This window comes from Chamaea fasciata, unplaced genomic scaffold (assembly GCF_029207755.1).
Source record: "Chamaea fasciata isolate MVZ Bird 193981 ecotype frontalis unplaced genomic scaffold, bChaFas1.0.hap1 SCAF_2, whole genome shotgun sequence".
Taxonomy (NCBI): domain Eukaryota; kingdom Metazoa; phylum Chordata; class Aves; order Passeriformes; family Sylviidae; genus Chamaea; species Chamaea fasciata.
In genome coordinates, this window is record NW_027094087.1 from 16,256,130 (window position 1) to 16,277,496 (window position 21,367).

The following is a 21,367-nucleotide window of genomic DNA, read 5'->3' on the forward strand; positions in this document are numbered from 1 at the left end:
CACCCTCCCTGATGGTTCTCATGGCAGCCTGGGAATACACTGTGATGTCCCTCCAGTGCCAGGGCACCGGCAGGAGTGATGTGTCCCAGCTACAGAACTGCCACCACTATCCCCATTTGCTGCTCAGTGTCCCCTGCCCACCAGAGGACACCCCTGCCAGGCACTCACCTGAGCAGATGGGGCAGACACCTGTCTCCCTATCACCCCTGGCCTGTCCCCTGTCCTTCTCCTGACGTGTCTCTCTCGAGGGCCACAGGCTCAGGCTCTTCCTTTCACCCTGGGTGTCCTTGAGGTGGCAGCTGGAGCCCTGCAGAAAGGTCACATGCTGAAGGCATCCTGTTCCACGTTCTGCCAACCCAAAAGAGTTACTACCTTTTGTTTCCCTGCTTCAAAAGGAACAGTTTTTGTTTGCTTGCCAAAATGGAGCTACCACAGGCTCCTGTGTGCTTTGCTTCTCTAGGCTCATATGTTGGTAAAGGTGTGACGCTGTAGTACACCACAACGACACAAAGACTCCAACTTCAGAAGGCTGAAAAAGTGACTCCTTTATTCTTGGGAGGTCTCTCCCTTTTTATACTATTTTACACAGACCAGTTTGATTGGTGACAAGAAGACAAACTTCTTCAATCACATTGGTCAGACCGGAGGGACATCAAGAAATCCCTCCTAGGGAAAATACGTAAACAATTTTGCTGTTACAAAAACATGTCTCCTGTTAACATAAAATTCCCTGGGAAAGGAATTTCAGAAAACCAAACATCTCAGGCATGAACCAGGGCTACAAAGGTGCTGAGGTACTTCCTGTTTATCTACAAAAATAATCATTTTCCAAATCAAACTTGGCTCTCTGGGGATCTGTCTTGCTGTACAGGTGAAAGAAACCATGTTTAGAGTTCATGAGCCTTCACACCTCTTGATGGTGAGACACTTCTTTCCCTTGTGTTCAGTCTCATTTTAGGTCCCATGTCAGCTGTGGTTCTGGGGCTACTCTGAAACAGACCTGGCACTGGTTTTCAGCTGCCTGACAGAGTGAAAGCTCTACAGGCCCAGACAAATAACACCACCCACTGTTAGAAACTCAAACAAGTAACCAGAAACCATCCTCGGCCTCCCGAATGTTTTCAGACTCTTCCCTACCTGTGTTATGGTATGGGCAGAGTACTGCAAAGTGTCTTCAAGAACACTGTTTCACAGGTATGTATTCTCTGTAGGATACCCTTTCCCTCTTTCCTGTAAGGCCTGTACCCACATCATGTGAACCCATTAGAGGAGGTTCATGCTTTTTGTTCTAATACATTTAGGCTCTTCATTGAATGGCTGTTCTTGTTGTTCAGTTTAAGACCAATGAAGTGCAGTCTGGATCAGAGAAACAAAGTGAAGTGAAAAGAAAGAAAAAGAAATATAATGAAGTGAAATGGAGGAAAATTAAGTGGAACATGATGGAATGAAGTGCAGTGAAATGAACTGAAACTTCATAAAATTATATTAGTTGAAAATGAGATTTCATTTCATTTCATGAAATTATGTTACATTTCATGAAAGGAAATTAAATGAGAAATCAAGGAATGAAATAAAGTTAAAAGAAAGAAAAGGAAATATAATTGTTTTATAATGCTGTCTTGAATAATTCTGTGTCTGTTTTGATGCTTTTATATGTTATAAACAAAAGTCTTCCACAGCTTTCTCTCATTAGGGCTTCCATCCTTGGATCCAGTGAACTGTACATGTAAATGTAACAGCACTTGCATATATATCTATATATCTATATATCTATATATATATCTGCAAGTATAAATGTTACATGCAAGTGTATCTGTTACATGCCATAATAAATAATGCTTAGCCCTTGGGTAGGTATTTCTCATTTTCATGTTTTAAAAACTATTCTTTTCACAAAGAAATATTAGTTCAATTCTATAGATACATAAATCCAAGCAAAGTGAGCCTGTTGAGCATTTCTGAGATTATAGTGCAGCCTGATGGGGAAGGGGGATGCACCACCAGAGTCTGAACTATTTACTTCACTTTCTGTAACAAGTAAGTAGTGCTGTGACTAGAAACCCATTTTCCCATTTCTCAGACAAATTGCCAAGCCTACACTTGTGTTTGCTGGGTTGAATCCTAAATTTTAGTCACTGACTAGTCTTATTGTGGTCTGATAAGATTAGTGACCCATGTGGTGGCGGGAACTGAATTTTATTAGAGACTTGTATAAATATATATACAAGATGTACTATGCAGAACTAGCACTGAAGTGGAAATCCTGTTCTTCAGCTACCAGACAACCATTAAAATTTCCAGTGTATAATTCCTCTTATCTGTAGCTATGCTGGGTTTAAATAAATACTTAGAATCAGTGCTGCTCCTTTTGATGTAGTTGTCAGGCACTTTTACAGGTCCAAGGCACAATTAGCAAGTTTGTTTCTGTTGGAAGGAAATGGTGTCCTTCTGAACAGAAAGGTGAAGCAAGGGTCTTTCCAGTGCTGAGTGCTGCACTTGGGTCACCACAAGTGACCCAAGCACCATACAGTGCTGCAAGCTGGGGCAGAGAGGCTGGAAATCTGCCAGTCAGGAAAGGCCCTGGGCGTGATGGTAAAGAGCAGCTGCACATGAGCCAGGTGTGCCCAGGTGGGCAAGAAGGTCAAGGGCACCTGGCCTGTACCAGCAATGGTGTGTCCAGCAGGACGAGGGCAGTGATTGTCCCTCTGTGCTGGGCACTGCTGAGGCACCTCCAGTCCTGGGGCCAGATTTGGGCCTCTCACTACAAGGACACTGAGGTGCTGGAGTGCATCCAGAGAATGGACAGAGCTGTGGAAGGGTCTGGAGCACCAGGAGCAGCTGAAGGGGTTGGGGGACTCAGCCTGGAGAAAAGGAGGCTCAGGGGGGACTTTCTCCACAACTCCTTGACAGGAGGATAGAGCCAGGTGGGGATCAGGGAACAAGGGGGCAGGACAAAAAAAAAAGGCCTCAAGTTCCAATGGCACCGGGGGTGGTTTAGATGAGCTATTACAAAAAAAGAAAAGGGTTGTCAAGCTTTGGAACAGGCTTCTCAGGGAAGTGGCCAAGACACTATACCTGGAAGTGTTCAAAACCCACGTGGATAGAGCACCAAAGGACACTGTTTAATAGAGAACATGGAGTGGTGCTGGGTTGATGGTTGGACTTGAGGATTTAAACATCTTTTTCAACCTTAACAATTCCATGATTCAAGGCATGCTATCACTGCCCTGAAATCTTCTGGGCAGTAGCGTGGTGATTGTTCTCCCTTTTATTCCATTTTACAAGGAGGATACTACTGTGGAGTAATATAGAGAATACTCATCCATGAATACTCATCCATGTAGAAAGAACCAGTAAGGCATCTGCCTTGAGATCAGTCACTGACCTAGCAAAGAAGTAATTTAGAATAACCAAAGTGATGAAACAGAGGCAATGCTGGAGTTTTAGCATCAGGAACTATGAAACAATACAGCTTGTTCTTTACTCTGTCTTTTCAGTTAGACCTTCTTGATACCAGCTTTAAATCCTTTCCATTTTCACCTAGTCAAAACAAAAGGTCAAGGAATTTCTCTTCTGGAAGCCCAGCATTACCTGTTAAAAATACAGACTTCAGTTATCAACAGCTAAAACTCTTAAAATTTTAGCTGTTGAGGTAGAGCCAATTGACCACGTTACAAACTTGATGTCTGAAAATTTATACTATCAATTTCTAAAATTTTATCACATACAGGAAGAGACAGCAATCCAGAGAATACAGAGATTGATAGTATTTATTTATTTATTCCCCACTTTTATTGACTTTTCAAAGAAACTCACCACAAATACCATCCAAGTTGGAATATAGTAGTATGCTACCACTGTTAAAAAAAAAGGCATGAAAAAATGTATAGTTGAAGGCTATTAAATTCTGATCCATCTGCATGTTCACTTAAGAGTCCTTATTATTCTAGGACAGTGGAAGTACAGCAGGCATTCAGTGAGAGGTAATTTGCCAGCTCATGAAGACAAAGACTGATGTGTGTCTGTCTTCTCTTTAAAAGCCAATCAGCAATAAATAGATGGTGTCATTCATCGTCATGCAGGAATGACTGTGGTCTCTATTTAGTTGGGCTTCTGGGTTTTCATGATTTTAGGCTACTGGATGGTTGAGGAGTTTTGGGAAAAATAAAATTTGAAAGGTGGAAGTTCAGTTTATTAGAAGAAGCTACGTTTAAATTTTAAGCTTTAACAGATTATCACCACAGTTTCATGCCTTAATGTCTAACAGCAACAACATTCTTTTTCCCCCATAAAAGGGACTACTATGAATGCATTATAATAAAAAATCAAACCTTTATACCAGCTATGTTATATTCAGCTGTTATATTAAGAGGTATCACTTGCGTTAATTATATAACACCATGTTAGAATATGCCTAAAATAAGAGGTTTTAATCAACTATGCTGTGGCTTAAACACCACTTTTCAGACATAACTGCATTGTTTCTGAAAATTTTAATATATCTTAAAAATAAACCAATTAAAATAAATTATTGTTATATATTTCTTTATATCAAACAAGAATCTTCAAATTTACAAAAAGCCAGTCCAGAGGTAAATATATGTCATATTCTACTAGTGAAGAATTTAAAGTAACTGACATTATTTCCAAATGGTTAACTTCTTTCAACATACAGTTTATTGCCTGCTTTTTATTTGTTATTTAGCTCACAGAAGGAAGAAAGAACATTTTGTTTCACAAGAATGTCTCTCGACAGAGTGGACATGTGGATTTGTTGCTGGATGAGAACCATTTGTACTGAAAAAGAGAAATACATCTATTTAATATACAAAGGCAAGCTGAATATCAGAAACACTAGTACATCATCAATAATAACCATTATTGCCAGGGATCTGTGTTGTTAAGCTGCACCAGGGCAGGTTTAGACTGGACAATATGAAGAAGTTCTTCATAGAAGGAGTGATTAAGCATTGGATTGGGCTGCCCAGGGAGGTGGTGGAGTCACTGTCCCTGGAGATGTTTAAGAAAAGATTGGATGTGGCACTTAGTGCCACTGCCCAGCTGACAAGGTGGTGTTAGGTCATAGGTTGGGCTTGATCTCAAATGTCTTTTCTAACCTAGTTAATTCTGTAAATGTAACTATCAAAATATTAACTAAATGTATAAAAAAAACAACAACAAACAGTAAAAACCCCCTTTTCACTCGTGCACATATGCATGTGTATATGTACATATGCATTTGTATATACACATACTAGACACACTGTGTAGCAGCTCTTCTCTCATTACATCTCTGCCCTTACATCTTAGTACAAAATCAACAGAAATAATTTATGAGTGCAGGTAATCCCAGATACTCCAATTATGAAGTAGAAAATTGTTGGTAATACAGTAGAAGTTTCTGGTTTAAACTATATGGATAGCCAGGCAGGATGAGGCTTGGAGCAACCTGGTCTAGTGGAAGGTGTCCCTGCCCATGGCAGGGGGCTGGAACAGACAAGCTTTAAGGTCCCTTTCAACCCAAACTGCTCTATGATTCTATGATATTTTGCCTATTTAAAAAGATTTACTCCAAGTACTTACCAAGCAAGCTGAATGAAACTTCTTCTTGCATGTTCTGCAAGCTTTTTTGGGAAGAGAATAGTTTGAACCATGAATGACTGAAAAACAGATCATGCAATCTTCAACGCCTTCAAAACGTTTATCCACATTATTTTTCCACAAAGATAATCCTTCCATAATACTTCCATTCTAACAGAGGGAAAAGAGATGTTAATACTGTAGAACTCCTTTGGACTATTCCTGTTGTAGTCATAAAAACATGAAGGAAACAAAGCCTGAAGGATTTATAATCTGAAATGACATGCAATACGTGCAGTGCATAATTTATAATAGTCCAAATCTACAGAAAAGTGAGTATTCATCAGAGCAGGAGGAGTGTACTCAGGAGCACTTAAAAAGGGATTTTGAAATTTTCAATCACTGCTTTGTTTTGTTCTAACCACAGATGATACAATTTCAGCAACCATCAGTCTTTTAGAGAATTCCATGGACGGGGTTTTTGGTTTTGATTTTTGTTGTTGTTTGTTTGTGTTTTTTTCAAATTATAGTTGTGATGGTACTGCCATGCAGGACAAACACTGGTCCACATCTTAAGAGATATAAATTTTCAACTTGGGCTCTGGATTTACTAGGATCTAGTAGGCTGATAATTTTACCCCCGTTTATGTATCTGGAGAAAAGCAGATATAAGAGTGACCTAATTCTATGAAGGCCTTTGCAATCTACTGATGAGATCTATTACACAGATCTATACAATACTGGAATATTTTTCTGCAATAGGGACTTTTTAAGTTTTCAAAGCTATATTTAAATTCACCTGATGTGTAAGATATGTGCTTAACTGTAGCATCCAATTGCGCCACTGCTGTACAGCCACACCAACCCTCTTTCCACTCTCAACTGTTATGGATCCCAGTGGATAATTTGATGGAAGCTGTATTATTAGTTCAATAAAGATATCATCAACGGAATAGGTTGCAATGACTTCTCGTGCTGCAGACCGAGCTTTTACCTTTGAAAAAAATACATGTATTTAAAAATGCCACAGAGAGATACTCAGCATCTCTAGTCTTAGATCAGGTAAACACTTTTTTCAAAGAAAACAAAAATCTACTCATATCTCGGTAAACTAAAAAGAAATTACGAGCCAGTTTTCAATCTACTGATTGATTACATCTTTTAATAAACAAAAAAGTAGTATTTTGATAGCAGTATCTTCCACTTACTTCCTCAACTTCTTCAACATCCTTAAATCCATTATTTCATGTTTTTCCAAGCAGAATATTAATAAACATCAATTTAATTTATTGATACTAAGCAAAATCATGTTTAATCAGTCATTTAGAACAACAAAATTGCAATCTCATAAAACAGAACCACAGTCTGATTCTGAGATGTAAAATTTCTTAAAATGTTTGCAAAAAACTCAAGTATATAAGAAGAAAGGAGAAAAAGTCTTACTGTCATGCCATTAAATAACTGTGTGCTAGTCTGAACAGAAGATATTTCCTGGGAGGAGAGCACACTGCTGACATATTTGCTTGTGAATTTATCCACAACGTTGAAGACACGCTTCTCACAGCTATTCCACCACAGTCTCACCATGGCTGGCAGATCTTTCAGCGTTACATGGTACACAGAGCAGGCCAAGTGTGGGATCTGGGATGACAGCACCCCTGTCCCTGGGAGGGAAAGAAAAGGTGCTGAAACACTCTTAATACATTAGTGACAGATGCTGGTGCCTCCACACCACATACAAAAATTCTGATTCCAATATAATTGTGGTTACTGGAATTTCACGTACATGTTCCTATTATTGCTATTCTAAGGGCTTGTTTGACTCAGCCCATCTTCACCAGGCTGGTTTCTTTGTTTCTTAGCCTGACACTCCACACCTTGGAATTCACCTTCTAATTTAAAGACTGAACTCCAAGTTGACACCAGGAATCAACAATAATTTTATATTGTAGAAATCACAAAACAATCACTTTGGAGTGAGTGAACAAACAATAACGCGTTTGAAGGACAGCTGAGCTTTGCAGGCATGTATAGAAATGGCCTCAAGTTCCACCAACAGAGGTTCAGGTTGGATAATAGGAAAAAATTCTTTGCTGAAGGAGTGGATAAGCATTGGAACAGGCTGCTCAGGGAAGTGGTGGAATCACCATCCCTGGAGGTGTTCGAAAAACATGCAGATGGGGCACTTCGTGATATGGTTTAGTGGACACAGAGGTGTTCAAAGGGTGAACTTGGATGATCCCAGGAGTCTTAATGATTATATGATGAAATAAGGGAAGACTTTCCCTTGGGATGTCATGTTATTAACTCTTTCTTATTGTCATCCAGATAAATTGTTCTGCAACCTACAGTGATGTCCAAGCAAAAAATTAAGAAATGGAAACTCCATTTCCTTGCTTATACCTGCGTAGGTGCATTAAATTTTTTTCAATGAAGGGACTTAAAAATATGATTATTTTTCATGTTTCTCAAGTTAAAAAAGTAGCTTATCTTCTCTCATCATCACTGATAAACTGGGTCTTCTGAACAGCATGACAAGAACAACACACAATTTAACATCTCAAACATTTAAAAAAATTAAAGTATTTTTTAATATTTTGAATTTATGTATTAAAATTCAAGAAAATATATATTTTTTATTTAATATTAAAAAATATATCTAGAAGCAATGGCTCCAGAATAGATCATACATTTCTAGTGTTTTTGAAATGTTATATTCAGGATTTGATAGTAGCAATGTATTATTGCTGGGTTTTGTTTTTCTTGGTTTCTCTGATAAACATGTCAACTTTGTTTAAGTTTCAAATGGGAAGTGTTAGCCAAAGATTATTAAACATATGTATGTATTTGTTTCTCTGTCTATTTGTTTTATAGGAAAGATTTTCTAAATAAGAATTTTTAAGAAAAAAAGCTTATTTAAATATAACAACTCTCTCAAATGGACAAATACAATTTTTACTAACCTTTAACATCTAAACGAAGCTCTTCAGTAAAGAAGGTTTTTGTGTCCTTATTTGAAACTTCTGAAGTTGGCCCAGGAAAGACAGGATTTTCAGGCATAAGCCTGAACAAGTGATAAAGCAGTTTATTCAAGCTTTTAGTTCTTCTAAGGTATTGTGAGTAGAGAACTCGCAGCTTGTAGCATTGAAAACAAATCACAGAAAAAAAAAACCACATCAAATACAGCTTACTCTGTAAATAATACAAGTATGTCCTTGCAGGGAGGAACAGTAACACTGTGATTCAGAACTAAGGTTTAGAAGATAAGTTTAATTCTCTGCATCATGATTAGAAGATTATAGTATCATTTGAAAGCTCATTTGAAAATGCAAGAAAGAGTCATCTTTTCATGAATCTTTGTTGTTCATTGCTCTAATTTTACCATCCTCAAATACAGTGGTGCAGGAATATAGGTCTGTTGGTGCTTTCAGAATTTTCACGAATTTAATTTCACAAAAACAAAGGATAAGTTACATAATTAAAAGAAAAAGGCTGGATGAAACTTCAAGACTGAAATTAAATAAATAGGTTAAGAAATTCAGTTAAAAAGAAAAGACTGAAAATATACCTGAGAAGAAGCTGCTTTAAAGAAAGCTAGTGTTAACTTCCAAGTGAGAAGATACCCTAGAACAAGGCAGAACTCATCGCTCAAGGGTTCAATAACTGCAAATTTTCCAACTGGAATGCATTCCAAGATGTTTTCTAGCAAGAGTTCTTGAGTGGCCAGGATAGACATAAGAGCTGCTGGAGGTGATCTGTGGAAAAATATTGTTGGAATAGTAAACTCAAATCTTGAGCACAGCATGAACTGAATTTATGTTCACAGCCTTCATAGGAAGTCATGAAAGTAAAGCTATGCACGCAAACGTAAAATGAGCCTTTTACTGCAGGACAATTTACTCTTTTTAAAATTTCTTCTTTTTCCCTGAATGGGATAGTTGGGTGTTCTTACCTTCTTAGAAGACAAATTTAAACTAAATGCTGATCACTTCATCTGGGAGTGGTCTATGGCTGAGCTGATTTAACCTACATCATGGATAGCTGCTTTGCTTGCTTTTTCTGGAGTCACACCAACAAAGGAGCAACTGAACAATGATCTCCTAATCACTGTTGGCCCTGGGCTGAAAAGCCTTTTGCAGTTCTGCAGTTAGGAAAGGTGTTAATCATTGGGCTGAGGTTAAAAAGGAATTTTAACCAGTCACCGAATTCCCTCTTCAAACCAGAGACTTCACTGGATTCAAGCTGTACAAAACACAGCTTGAATTTTGTTCACTTTCAAGTAACTGAAATTACCTGCGCAGATGGGCACATTCTGAATACAAGTAAAAATTTGCCAAGATTTTCTAACATAAAGCATATATATGGAATTTAGTCCAGTAACTGCACGTAAAAACAACCACTAACACTGTATCCAGTTTTAATGCAAAGGCAGATAGGACCAAAATATTTATTATTTTAAATATTTATAACCTTACTGTCATAGCTATGCAATTTTTTAACATCTCCTGGCTGACAGCTACTCTGCTGCAAATTTCCATCTTTTAACACATTTTAAGAATATGGAAGACAGTCTTATAAAAAGTGAGGGAAAAAATACACACAATGCCAATTCCTCCTCTTCGTCACCATAGGACTTCAGATCTTCATCATCAAATTTAGGCAATTCAGGCATTAATCTGTAGAAATATGGAAAGGAAATCAGGTTAAATTTTAAAATCATTTTTAATAAACTATTTTAATATATGCGATGCATTAGTTCTTTGCTTATCAACGTCAACATTACTGATAGGCAACAAAATAATGGCAGTTATTCTTTTAACAACAACCTAGAATCTTTTGGAGACATGTCACCATTAGAAAGATGGCTCATGAGTGACAGCTAATGACCATGTATCCTTGCTCACTTCTCTTTCCAGACCTCTTACTTTTCCTGAGTCATGCTAAAATAAAATTCTCTATCAGAATAAAGCTATTGCAACTTTATGCCTCAGTACAAGTGAAAGATAATGGTGGCTGGCTTAAGCCATCTGCTTTGCAATCTACATTTTGAGGAGCCAAATGCACATATTTTTCAAATTCTGTATTGTCTCTCTAGGTATTAGAAATATCAAAGAAGTTCACAAGAATTTTACCTATCTATGTTCACTTTCTTACTTAAATTAGTGAACGTAAAGTGTCACACTATTTAATGCTAGTGTCAGGCCCAGATCAAACCTGCGATATTTCAGTTTACATTTTAGGATTCTATGAGTGCTAAAATAAGGGCCAAAAATAAATACCTTTATTAAGTCTGCTAATACAATTAACTTTAGCATTCAGAGTTTTATACAGTGCCCTCCAAAAAAGAACACAAATTGCTCAGTTAAAGATTTTCTCCCATAATGGAACATGATTTTGCTACAAGTGCATATTCTATAGCATATTAAAACAAAAAAAAAAAAAAAAAAGGGGTCAGGAGGGTTGAGAGGTGATGAGAGTGAAAAATTTGTTGCTTCTTACTTATGCAGCATATGGTAGACAGAAACCTGTACAGGTCGAGCCCGGAAAAGCAACAATGGAGAGAGTGTGTTCAGTAGAGTCTGGAGTTTATCTGGAAGATTTGTCTTCTGGCCTGCAACAAACTTGGGTGGCAGCTTGTGGTTTAACAACTGGTCCTTTGAGATGTAAGTTAGAGCTTCACCCAAAGATGTTAACACAGAGTTCTGAAAAGAGCCTTCTGATGCATTTTTGGTTTCTCCTATTTAAAAGAATACAAGCTGTGACGCAGAATGTATGGATGATACTATAAACAAGTTCTGCTGGAAACAACTCAAGACTGCATTTGGCAGGTTCCATCTAATCTTAAAAATCTCTATGTTACACGCAAGCACTTTATTAATTAGCATGTAAGTGTTAAAAACCTGACTTGTTTACTCTATTTTCCTATATTCTCCTATATTTCTATAAACTCTATATTCCTATAAATTCAAAAATGTGGCCTGTTCAGTTCTATTTCAGAACAGTCTGGCTGTTATCCCCTTATCATATACTTGCCTGTGATTTTCACCAACAAAGGTAACAGCAAATTGTGAATTCCCTCAGAAAAGAATTCCTTCCATTCACTGACCAGGTTCTTAGGAAGATTTGCAGTAGTGTCAGGAGCTGCAGCCTTAAAGTAAGTGCTAAGGGCAGATGCCAAGTCACAACTGACACAAGCAAAAATCTGCACAAGCGGGACATGGTAAAGCAAACGGCTTTCACTTGTTGTCTAGGAGGAAATAAACACAGAGGAAGATTCCTTAACCATAAATTTGCTTTAAAATATGTTTCATGTTTCCTGTCTACACCAGAAAGTGTCATTTCAAAGACGATTCAATTTCAAGAACCATTTGAAAATTATGTGGGGTGGGGAGGTGTGTTTAAAAATAGAATTTGTACTTTAATAAGACTTCCTGAAATGAATTTCCAAGCCTCACCAACACTTAGAACCATGGAGTGTTTCCATTATATAACCTTCCTTATAATGACAAAAAGAAAATTCAATGGACAACATGCTATTAAAAACTGGAAATTACTGAAGTGGCTATCAGAATATTTCCTCTCCCCCAACACAGCTGCTTCTTTTTTATATTTGTTCTTACTAGGTATGTCAAAAAGGAGTCTCATTATCAATTAAAAATATTCCCTACTTAGTCTACACAACAAAATTTTCTTAAAAGTTTGTTCTTTGTTTTTAAACAAAATAAATAGCTCTGAGGCACATACCATTAGGTAAGATTAATCCTGAGACCAAGAAAGGTCACATGAAGTTTCCAGCCTGCCCTTCTAAATGCACAGGTGACAGAGAGTGAGATCCTGTATCTTTATTTGATTAATCAGGAAGTAGTCCACTGACTACTGACCTGTTTCCTAACAGCATTAGAATATGACTTCGATATTTCATGTGATCAGTTAGATATTGAAATGCTTTCTATTCAGTTAATTTTGATGTACCATGTTAGACTGTGTCTTAAAGGAATATAATTTTTCAAGATAGAGATCTACAGCAGACATTTCAAAATTATTCTCCAAATATCAATGCCATTATTAAATATCATATTACTTGAAGAGTGAACTGATTTTGTCTCCATACACAAAAAGAAACAGGAAGTACAAACACTTGTGCTTTTAAACCACTTAAGCCTTTGTCCAAAATCCAACACAAACAAGATTTTGTGCAATTCTTTTTAACATTGTGTCAAGTATTTGGTACACTGAGATAACCGTGTCCATGCCATATGCAGGGAATAATCAAAAGGTAAGTACATTACAAGTGAGGATGCTTTCATATTACCTCTAACCAAGCCAGCATGGAGCACATCAAAAAGTCCCACTCGTTATCAGCCAAAGGAGCTGTGGAATATTTCAGCAACAAGGGAAGGTAACGCATCATCTCAATGTTGAAACCAAGCAATTGAGCACTTGCTTCTTTCAGATTGCTGTGGTAAAAATACAACCAAAGCTTATATAGCTTCACGTTGTAGATGTGAGTATTTATATTCTTGCCTTCCCTTCTCCTCACAGGATAAATTTGTCTGACACCACCACGCTGTGCCCTATGTGCTTTTCATGTTCTGTCTTTCAAAAGCAGAGTGCTACATTAGCTGCCAAGTCTAAATAAGATTCCTGAATTACAGATTCATACACTTCTACAATTTACACATTTGCTTGAGCAATATACTTACATAAACTATGAATTTTAGCAATTTTAATTAAACCAATGCAAGAAAAACAAGAAAAACAATCATTTTAAGTTACCGATTCAGGAATAAATATTAGTCCTCAAGTATCCAAATATTTTACATTATAGGTTTAGATTAATAGGAAGAAATTCTTCTCTTTGAGGGAGGCCCTGACACAGGTTGCCAGAGGAGCTGTGGCTGCCCCATTCCTGGAAGTGTTGAATGCCAAGTTGGATGGAACTTGGAGCAACTTGGTCTTACGGAAGGTGTCCCTGCCCATGGAACTGGATGAGCTTTAAGGTCCTTTCCAACTCAGACCACTCAATGGTTTTATGATTATTTTGAAACTTTGTTGCCTGGATTTTTCTCACTATAGTAAAAAAAATACATCTCAGTATATTTCCACTCCTAGCTGGAAGCTTTTCAAGTTACATTTTTGGGTCCAGAATTTCAGAAGACAGACACCTCAGTTTGGTATGCAAGTTTTCCTCCTGCTACCAAAATCCAGAACTTGGAACTGGATATCCAGCAACACCTACACAAAAATTGGTTGGTTCTGAATGCATTTGAAAACAACTGACATCTTTCAAAAGCATTTACAAAGCTCCTTAGTTTTCCATCCTTCAACCATCCAGGTAATTTTCTGCAGTATGAGTTAGTAAATACCTAATAACAGATATATTAAACCAAGGTTTCTACACAAGCTTAAATATGTAATATTTGAACAGTAGATGGCAGTTGTACAGATTGATTTTTTTTAAATTAATAACCACTCTCTAAACTCTTGTCTTAGAAATAAGAAAAAAAGTCAAATTTTAGCACCCACCAGCTAAAGAGAAAGCTGTCCTCATTATCATTTTTCCAAGATATTATGATTTTCAATATTGCAGGTAGTAGATGATCACAATCAATACTTCTATCCTTCAAGCAGGAGTTCAAAATGGAAAGACACCCAAATGCTCCTATGACATAATAAAAATGTAAATTCAATAGTCTTAATTATCAAGACACAAAAAACATTAGAATGTGTGTCAATAGAACTTAATTGAAATACTGTAAGACAGTTTGGACAGTTTTAAGCTTTTTTCTTTGAACACTTAATCCACAGATGTCACTGTTAAATCAACATACAATATACAATCCAAACTTTAAAAAACATACAGCTCTTATAAGATTGCTAGTTTATAAAATTTAAAAAAAAGGAATGATACCTGCTAAGATTGAAATTTCTTTGTGCTACTAAAAATACAGAATGCTAAGCAATAATTTGGACAGATAATTAAGACAATGCAACTGAAAGTTGTGAATTCTAATAATATTGAAATGTTCATTGGAGTTCTAGTCAGAATGTTAATTTTTACTTCTAGAGTGAAATACAGCTGTTGCATTAGTACTATTTTCCATTTTTAAGAACAGTATTTATCTAGATTTCTTGGAGAAAATGAACATTTCCAACAAGCATGATGACAAAAAAATAAGGTAAAGTATTACATATGCATCGCAAAACCAACCAAACAAACCCCTGCTTCACTTAAATAAATTCAGCAGCATTTTTTTCAGCTGACCTGAAAAGAAAGACACCATTAGAATAATAAGCTTACAACCTACAGCCCACTTAATGTGAATTTGGACATATATGTTCTGCTCAGGAATCTCTAGAAAATTGAGAAGTAGTAGAAGGGAAATGCCAATTACAAATAAAAGGCCTCCATAATAGAGGAGGGGTGAGGATTCTTCCATTTTATTCTGTTCAGAGTTTCAGAGACACATTTGTTTGCCTCACTGGTTCACTTAGAAAGCCAGGAAACCTCAACTAAGTTGAAAGAGTAGGAAACTATCACAGTAGAGAATTTAAAGATTCCTCTCAATTTCTGTGTGATACTAAGACTGACAATTTTCACACCTGAAGAACATTCGTTTGAAGAACTTATCTGAAATCCTGAGAACACTCCTAAGGGACAGATGCCCACAGTCTAAAGAAACCAAAGATAAGGTTTTTTTCAGTTTAAGTAAGCAAAGTTCTGTTAAAAAATACAAAACCTATATTTCCGTTTTCATATAGACTGATCAATAAGAGTGTGTGCAAGAACACACAAAAGCAGCATGGGACAAAATCAGAAAGGACTTTCCTCTTAAATGACATCTAATTCATACAGACAGAAGGACTGTGTGTGAGCGTTTCCAAATAATTTTCTTGAAAAGCAGCAAGTTTGTGAAAACGCAGACCCAAATTAACTGGCTATATTCAAAGCAATATCATAATACATCTCAGCCACCTCTTAAGTGATTTTCTACAGCTGCAGACAGTTAATGTAGTGCAGTTTTCAGTTGGAGGAGCTACTCAAAAATTACATGTAAACTGTGAAAGAGTTCTTGGCAAAGTATCTAAAGACAATCAGGACCAGCTGACAACAGTAATATTTTAGCATGCTGTGTAAAGCCTAAATGGTTCACTGAAAACTTTGTTATTTACAGACATGCTTATATAAGATAGATCAAACTAGAAGCAACATCAGGATGTTTTTAATAATGTCAGCCTAAATCTTTTTGTTCTAATTTTGTATCTGACAGTAGAGCTTGTATTTTCTGAATGAGGCAGAATATTACTATGCCAAACAGTCTAGAAGAAACAGGCAAACTGAGAAAGCCTTTTTTTCTAGGAAAAGCAATATTATAGTAAATATGTTTTATCTAAAAGCAAACATTACTACAAAATAATGTTCTTAAATTCTAATGAACTAGACTGAGGTAAGAACATACTCACCGTCAGTGCTGGAAAGCTCTGTCTGTGTACAGGTCATAAGTTTGGCCACACAATGGAAGACAAGTTCCCTCTTTTCTTCCTCAATTAAGAAAGGTGATAAACACTGGAGTGTATGCAGTCTGCCCTCTGTTAATGGAAGGAACCTATTCACATAAACAAAATACCAGGAATGAAACAAACCCCCAAACTGAACTAGGAAACAAAGTAGCAGTTAGTTCATAATGTAATGTCTTCTGACATAACTAATCCCACATGCTACACCAAGTCTGACTTTCACATGCAATACACATGTATCACTTCATTTTCAGCCTCCAGTTGTCAATGGTCAGAATCAGGATCATTTCACACTACCAATATTCACAACAAACTGCAAGTTTATAGGCAGCAGTATTAAGATACCCTTCTGTTGTCTTGAAAAGTTCTTTCTTCTCCCAGGATATAGCGTTCTCAGCATGCATCACTTTGGCCATGGTTAAGGACCAGAGTCTTCCATGTTCCTCTGATCTTCAAAGAAGAAAGACAGGCCCTGGTTAATATATATAGCTGCTCGTGGTTCACCACAAAAGCATTTGGATGCATTCTGAATCAACACACAGATGGAAATAGAGTGGCACTCTATATAATACAAACTGCGAAGGCAGAGGTAACAGTTGTTTCACTTGTTCTCACATACCTATGAAATATAGTTTTCTGCAGGCTAGCTGTACTACTCAGAGTACTGAACTCCTCATACGTAATGTGCATCTCTTCTAACATATGAAGGTATTCCAGAAGCAGATAAGGAGGATTCTCCAATTCTTCAATCCATTGTAATGAATACAACAGTTCTGCAACTAATTAAATAACAGCTGTTGTTTATAAATGACTATCAACTTGCATAAAGAAGAAGTTTCAGGTCAATTTTTTGTTCTTTTTTTTAATGTGTTTTCAATGCATTAAAGATACTATTTTTACAAGCAATCTCAGGTGTTTCAGAGAATGAACTGGTATTTGCCATTGTATCATAACATACAAGAGAAAAAAAGGTTATGGTAATATTCTAGATATTCAAGAAATTTTAAAGCAAATTAATCATGGCATGACTCCTCTCTATTCTCCCCCTTTTCTTTAATACATATTTCTTGCAGACAAGGCAATCAATACCTCAGTCCAGGAGAAAACCAAGCAAATTTCATAAGAGCTAGCATGTGGTTCCTTCATTAGCTTACAAAGACCCACACTAAACAATTACACTTCTCATCATGGTGAAATTTTTGGAGATAGAATTGTTAATTTGATAATGCTGCATTTAATTTGAGCATTCTTGAAATTAAAGGAAACTAGATTCCACTTCATGGAATTAAGAAAAGTTGTTGTCTCAAACTATCTTTACATTATGATTAAACCCTCAAGGGCGGGAGACAGTTCTTACTGCCCACTCGTGCCAATGCACGGTGTGTTTTGGCAGTGAACAAATCTGAAGTTCATTGAAAATTTATACTTCTCCCAGTTCAAAGTTCTCCTGAGATAGAATATATATAACCAAAAGAAATCCCAGGAACATAAAAACTACTTTTAAAGGAGACCTGAATAAAAAAGCCCCAGAAAACCACCTCCCAAAACAAAACAAAAAACAACAAACAAACAACACCTCCACCCCCAGCAACAAAAGGTAAAAGGGTAATTTCTCATACCTGTATGTCAAACTTTAACTATGCATTTCTAATTTTCAATTCAGGTTACAGCTACTATAAAATAAAATTCCTTGAAGTTTTACCATTGTAACTTACTTATATTATCAATTTGCTTTCTTTCAGCATCATCATTTCCATGGACTACACTATTCTTCAGTTGAAGTAGTACCATTTTACTTAATAAGGCTGAAGTACACAGATGGCCTGGAAGTTTAGTTGTGCCGTACAGCTTGACACATGATCCCAGAGGGTCACAATTCATACTAAGCCTTCCTTCCAAAAGAGGTTTGTGCATCCACTGTAATATGTGCATAAAAAGAGTATGAAAAAATACTTTGATCTGTTTAACCTTGAAAACTCAGAATTATTAAGACACAACCATGAAACATACACATTCACATCAAAAGCACAATGGTGAGGATGACCCAATCCAGTGTACTAAAAACCTAATTGCACAGCAGTAATTTGTAACTGCACCGCTGCTCAGAAACGAATACATTTCTTTAGAACTCTATGTATTTTACAAGAAATTGCAGGGTTACTGAAGACTGGTGACTGCACAGGAAATTTATGTCCTTCCCCACTCTCTACTCTATGTATGTCAGCATTTTGTTGATAGACAGCACACCATGTTCTTCTGCAGATATCGATGTCTTTCACAAAATTAATTATTATGAAGAATAAACTTAAGAGATAAAAAGATCTTCACAATGCATACTCTATCATATAAAATTCCTGGATTTTGATTTTTCTCCAGTAGTATTGGATGAATCCATAAACAGAGATTTTGTCCTGTTTATGGAGAGATGCTGAAAAGAACCTCTGCACAAACATATGGTATTCATAAGTGCAGTGCCATGTCAAAAGAAAGAATGCTTACCACCCTAGGGGACAGAGGCTTGAGGAAAGATTGACCACCCTGTGCAATTTCCATACCTCAGAGCACAGAGACTCCTGCAATTTCCCCCACTCAGTTTTGTTCAGTGTGACGTGCTCAACATAAGCTCTCACAAGATATCCGGACTGTTCATCAGCTTCCATGAGCTTCAACAACAAATCACTGACTGCAGAGATCAAAACCTGAAGACTAAGAAAAGGAGAAAACATTGCAAACAAGTTTGGGACTATTCATCAAGAGCTCACCTGCATATTTTCCATTGCTCCACATGGGAAGTGGAGCAGGGAAGTACCAGGGGTGGTTTAAGCTCTGCTCTGCCCACTGCCTCCAACAGACTCAAAAGTCTCTCAGTAATTCAGATGCCAATTAAATAAAGGCTATTATAGCAGTGATCCAGGTTTGTTTTGGAGAATGACACATTATGGAACAGACATGTGCATCCCAATTACCTTTTAACGTCCAAAGATGAAGACTGAACTTGGTTCTTGACCCACAGTGCAGCTTTAAGCAAAAAGGTGCTCTGTTTCTGAGTGCTCTGAAGCTGATGCACAAGAGAATTTACACCAGACATCCAAGTGTGTTTTAATTTGCATACAAGTACATCTATTGTAGGAAAAAGAAGAAAGAAAACAAAACAACAACAAATAGACAAGCAAAACCACCACAAACAGGTAAACTCTAATTACAACCAACAGCATACAGCAACAATCACGTCTAAAGATCCTACAGTAGGAAAACAATTATCTTTTCTGTGGTTACATGCAAAAACTACCAAAGGCACATACACAGCTTTCTTGTTGCAGAGCAATTTTAAATTAACTGTGACTCACAGGTAAGATTTGATTTAATTGAGAATAAGAGTGATGTTCCTGTTGTCTGCTACCATATGTCCATACGATCTTCAAAACCACAGATCTTTCTACCAAAATATTGAACATTGACAACATCAATAGTCATTTATAAAGCAGCAGTGGTTTCCAAGCTAGTGCTGTCCTACTTCGCTTCTATAACAAAACTGAAACATTGTATTCACTTGTATTAATGTCAGTAAACACATGTACCAATTCAACACCTGCAAATTCTGCATTCAAGGAATATAAATCAGGATCTCAGTCTGAACATGAGACACGGGCAGAGAGAGGCATGGATCACAATTTATCTGGGCAACTTGGCCAAGATAAATGGTTTCAGAATAAATACACGTTATCTGTAAAGAAGCAACTGTACACATTTTTTCATAGACTCCCCACATTGCAAAATGAACAAAAAATGTTCATTTGTTACATTTCACTGACTTTAAACAGCTTCTGTAACAGTCCAAAAAGTGTGCAATATCACAGCCTCCAAGTTAGCTGATACTAACATTAAAAAAGCTTCAAAATCCCTGTAAAGACGTTCAGGACTTGATGCTTAGTAGTAACTATGGGAACTGTAAATTAAAGCACAGATTTTCATGTCAGTTACAGCTGCAAAGGCTCAATGTATGTGAACTCAGTATTCTATCACATACTCGATTCTGTTTCACAAAAAGGAAAAATTTATATGTAATCATCACCTACGAAAAAGCTCAGCTCAAGTTCTTTTTCCAGATTACCTGTCAAGTGTATTGCATCCTGCCTCTGAGCACACAGCTGGAAGATGGTGAGGAGCAAGTCTTCTGAGGATGGCATCAGCAAACACCCTTTCACTGAGATGAAAAAGCTCGAGGCCACATCACAGATGAAAGATACTGATGGTTCACTATTACCAGCTTCAGAAAGATCCTCCGCTTTAGATAGAGCTGCTTGAAGTTTATCAATAATCCTTTCAACAAAAGTTTCACCAATCAGTGATTCTATTGGGCAGAGGAAAAAGACAGTATGCTTTGATTGCTTGATAAACACGACCATGCAAAGATGTCATATTAATATGGACCAATTTGACTTCTATTTGTTAATTTTGAATGCAAAATAAAGTGCAAAGCTGTCTTAATCTAATAGATGCCTAAACTCATATTTCACAGACACCAGCCAACATTTCACATTGCCAAGTATCTTTTCTCTGAAACAGCTGAAGCGGCTTTGAAAGAGGTATTTAAAATAGAGCAAGTGCAAAGTGATCCCTCCCCCTTTTATGCCTTCCTAGCTTCTGGCAACCAACTGTGAGCTCAAGATTTCACTGGACTATTGCATTTAGCCACGAACATGCTTAGTTACTTTTTCATGGGATACAAGCAAGCCAATCCCATTTAGCCTCAAACTCTACTGTGGCCATGAGTTCCATTATTTAATTATAAACTGTATGAAGAGGTGTACTTTTCCTGCCCGTCAAGACTGCTATCCAACCATGTGTTAGAAACTCAAGTTGTTCCACTGAAAGAAACAATGACAAATTTCTCACTGTTTGCATTTTCTATACAAATTGTGATTTTACAGCGCTTAAGCACAGCCCCATCCCTAAATACTTCCACCACAAGCTGACAAATTCTGGTTTGTTTTCTTGCCTCTACAAGCAGAAGCCACTGCTTGTCTAACCATTCCTGCCAGATTTCTTTGGGCATATGATATATTCATATAATTCTATTACACATTTTTCAAAAGCATATAGGAGAATATTGCTGTGACCAAACCTACATGCAGTATTCCAGATATTGGCAACATATTCAGTATATTGACTACATCCCATAATAATTTTCATTTGTCCTCTGGTCTTTTCACAGCAGCTCCTAATAACACGTATTCATTTTTACTGTTTTTTTACAACCTGTCACTTA

At 36.9% G+C, this 21,367-nt stretch overlaps 1 protein-coding gene across 2 annotated transcripts in view; it reads right to left on the reverse strand.

Annotated features, from left to right (window-relative positions):
* Positions 1-3,760: 3,760 nt before the first annotated feature.
* Positions 3,761-21,367, reverse strand: part of LTN1 (listerin E3 ubiquitin protein ligase 1) — a 30,912-nt gene continuing 13,305 nt past the window's right edge. For both annotated transcript variants that reach the window (XM_066209215.1, XM_066209209.1), the window contains exons 13-30: positions 20,210-20,449; positions 19,065-19,218; positions 18,654-18,804; positions 17,814-18,015; positions 16,718-16,877; positions 16,444-16,548; positions 16,045-16,187; positions 14,107-14,242; positions 12,893-13,037; positions 11,614-11,827; positions 11,080-11,317; positions 10,182-10,256; positions 9,149-9,335; positions 8,544-8,715; positions 7,024-7,244; positions 6,380-6,574; positions 5,584-5,751; positions 3,761-4,797 (exon numbers count right to left, since the gene is read on the reverse strand). In XM_066209215.1, coding sequence (XP_066065312.1) covers positions 4,735-4,797; positions 5,584-5,751; positions 6,380-6,574; positions 7,024-7,244; positions 8,544-8,715; positions 9,149-9,335; positions 10,182-10,256; positions 11,080-11,317; positions 11,614-11,827; positions 12,893-13,037; positions 14,107-14,242; positions 16,045-16,187; positions 16,444-16,548; positions 16,718-16,877; positions 17,814-18,015; positions 18,654-18,804; positions 19,065-19,218; positions 20,210-20,449 — 2,969 coding nt within the window. In that variant the 3' untranslated portion in view covers positions 3,761-4,734. The remainder of the gene's footprint in view (positions 4,798-5,583; positions 5,752-6,379; positions 6,575-7,023; positions 7,245-8,543; positions 8,716-9,148; positions 9,336-10,181; positions 10,257-11,079; positions 11,318-11,613; positions 11,828-12,892; positions 13,038-14,106; positions 14,243-16,044; positions 16,188-16,443; positions 16,549-16,717; positions 16,878-17,813; positions 18,016-18,653; positions 18,805-19,064; positions 19,219-20,209; positions 20,450-21,367) is intronic.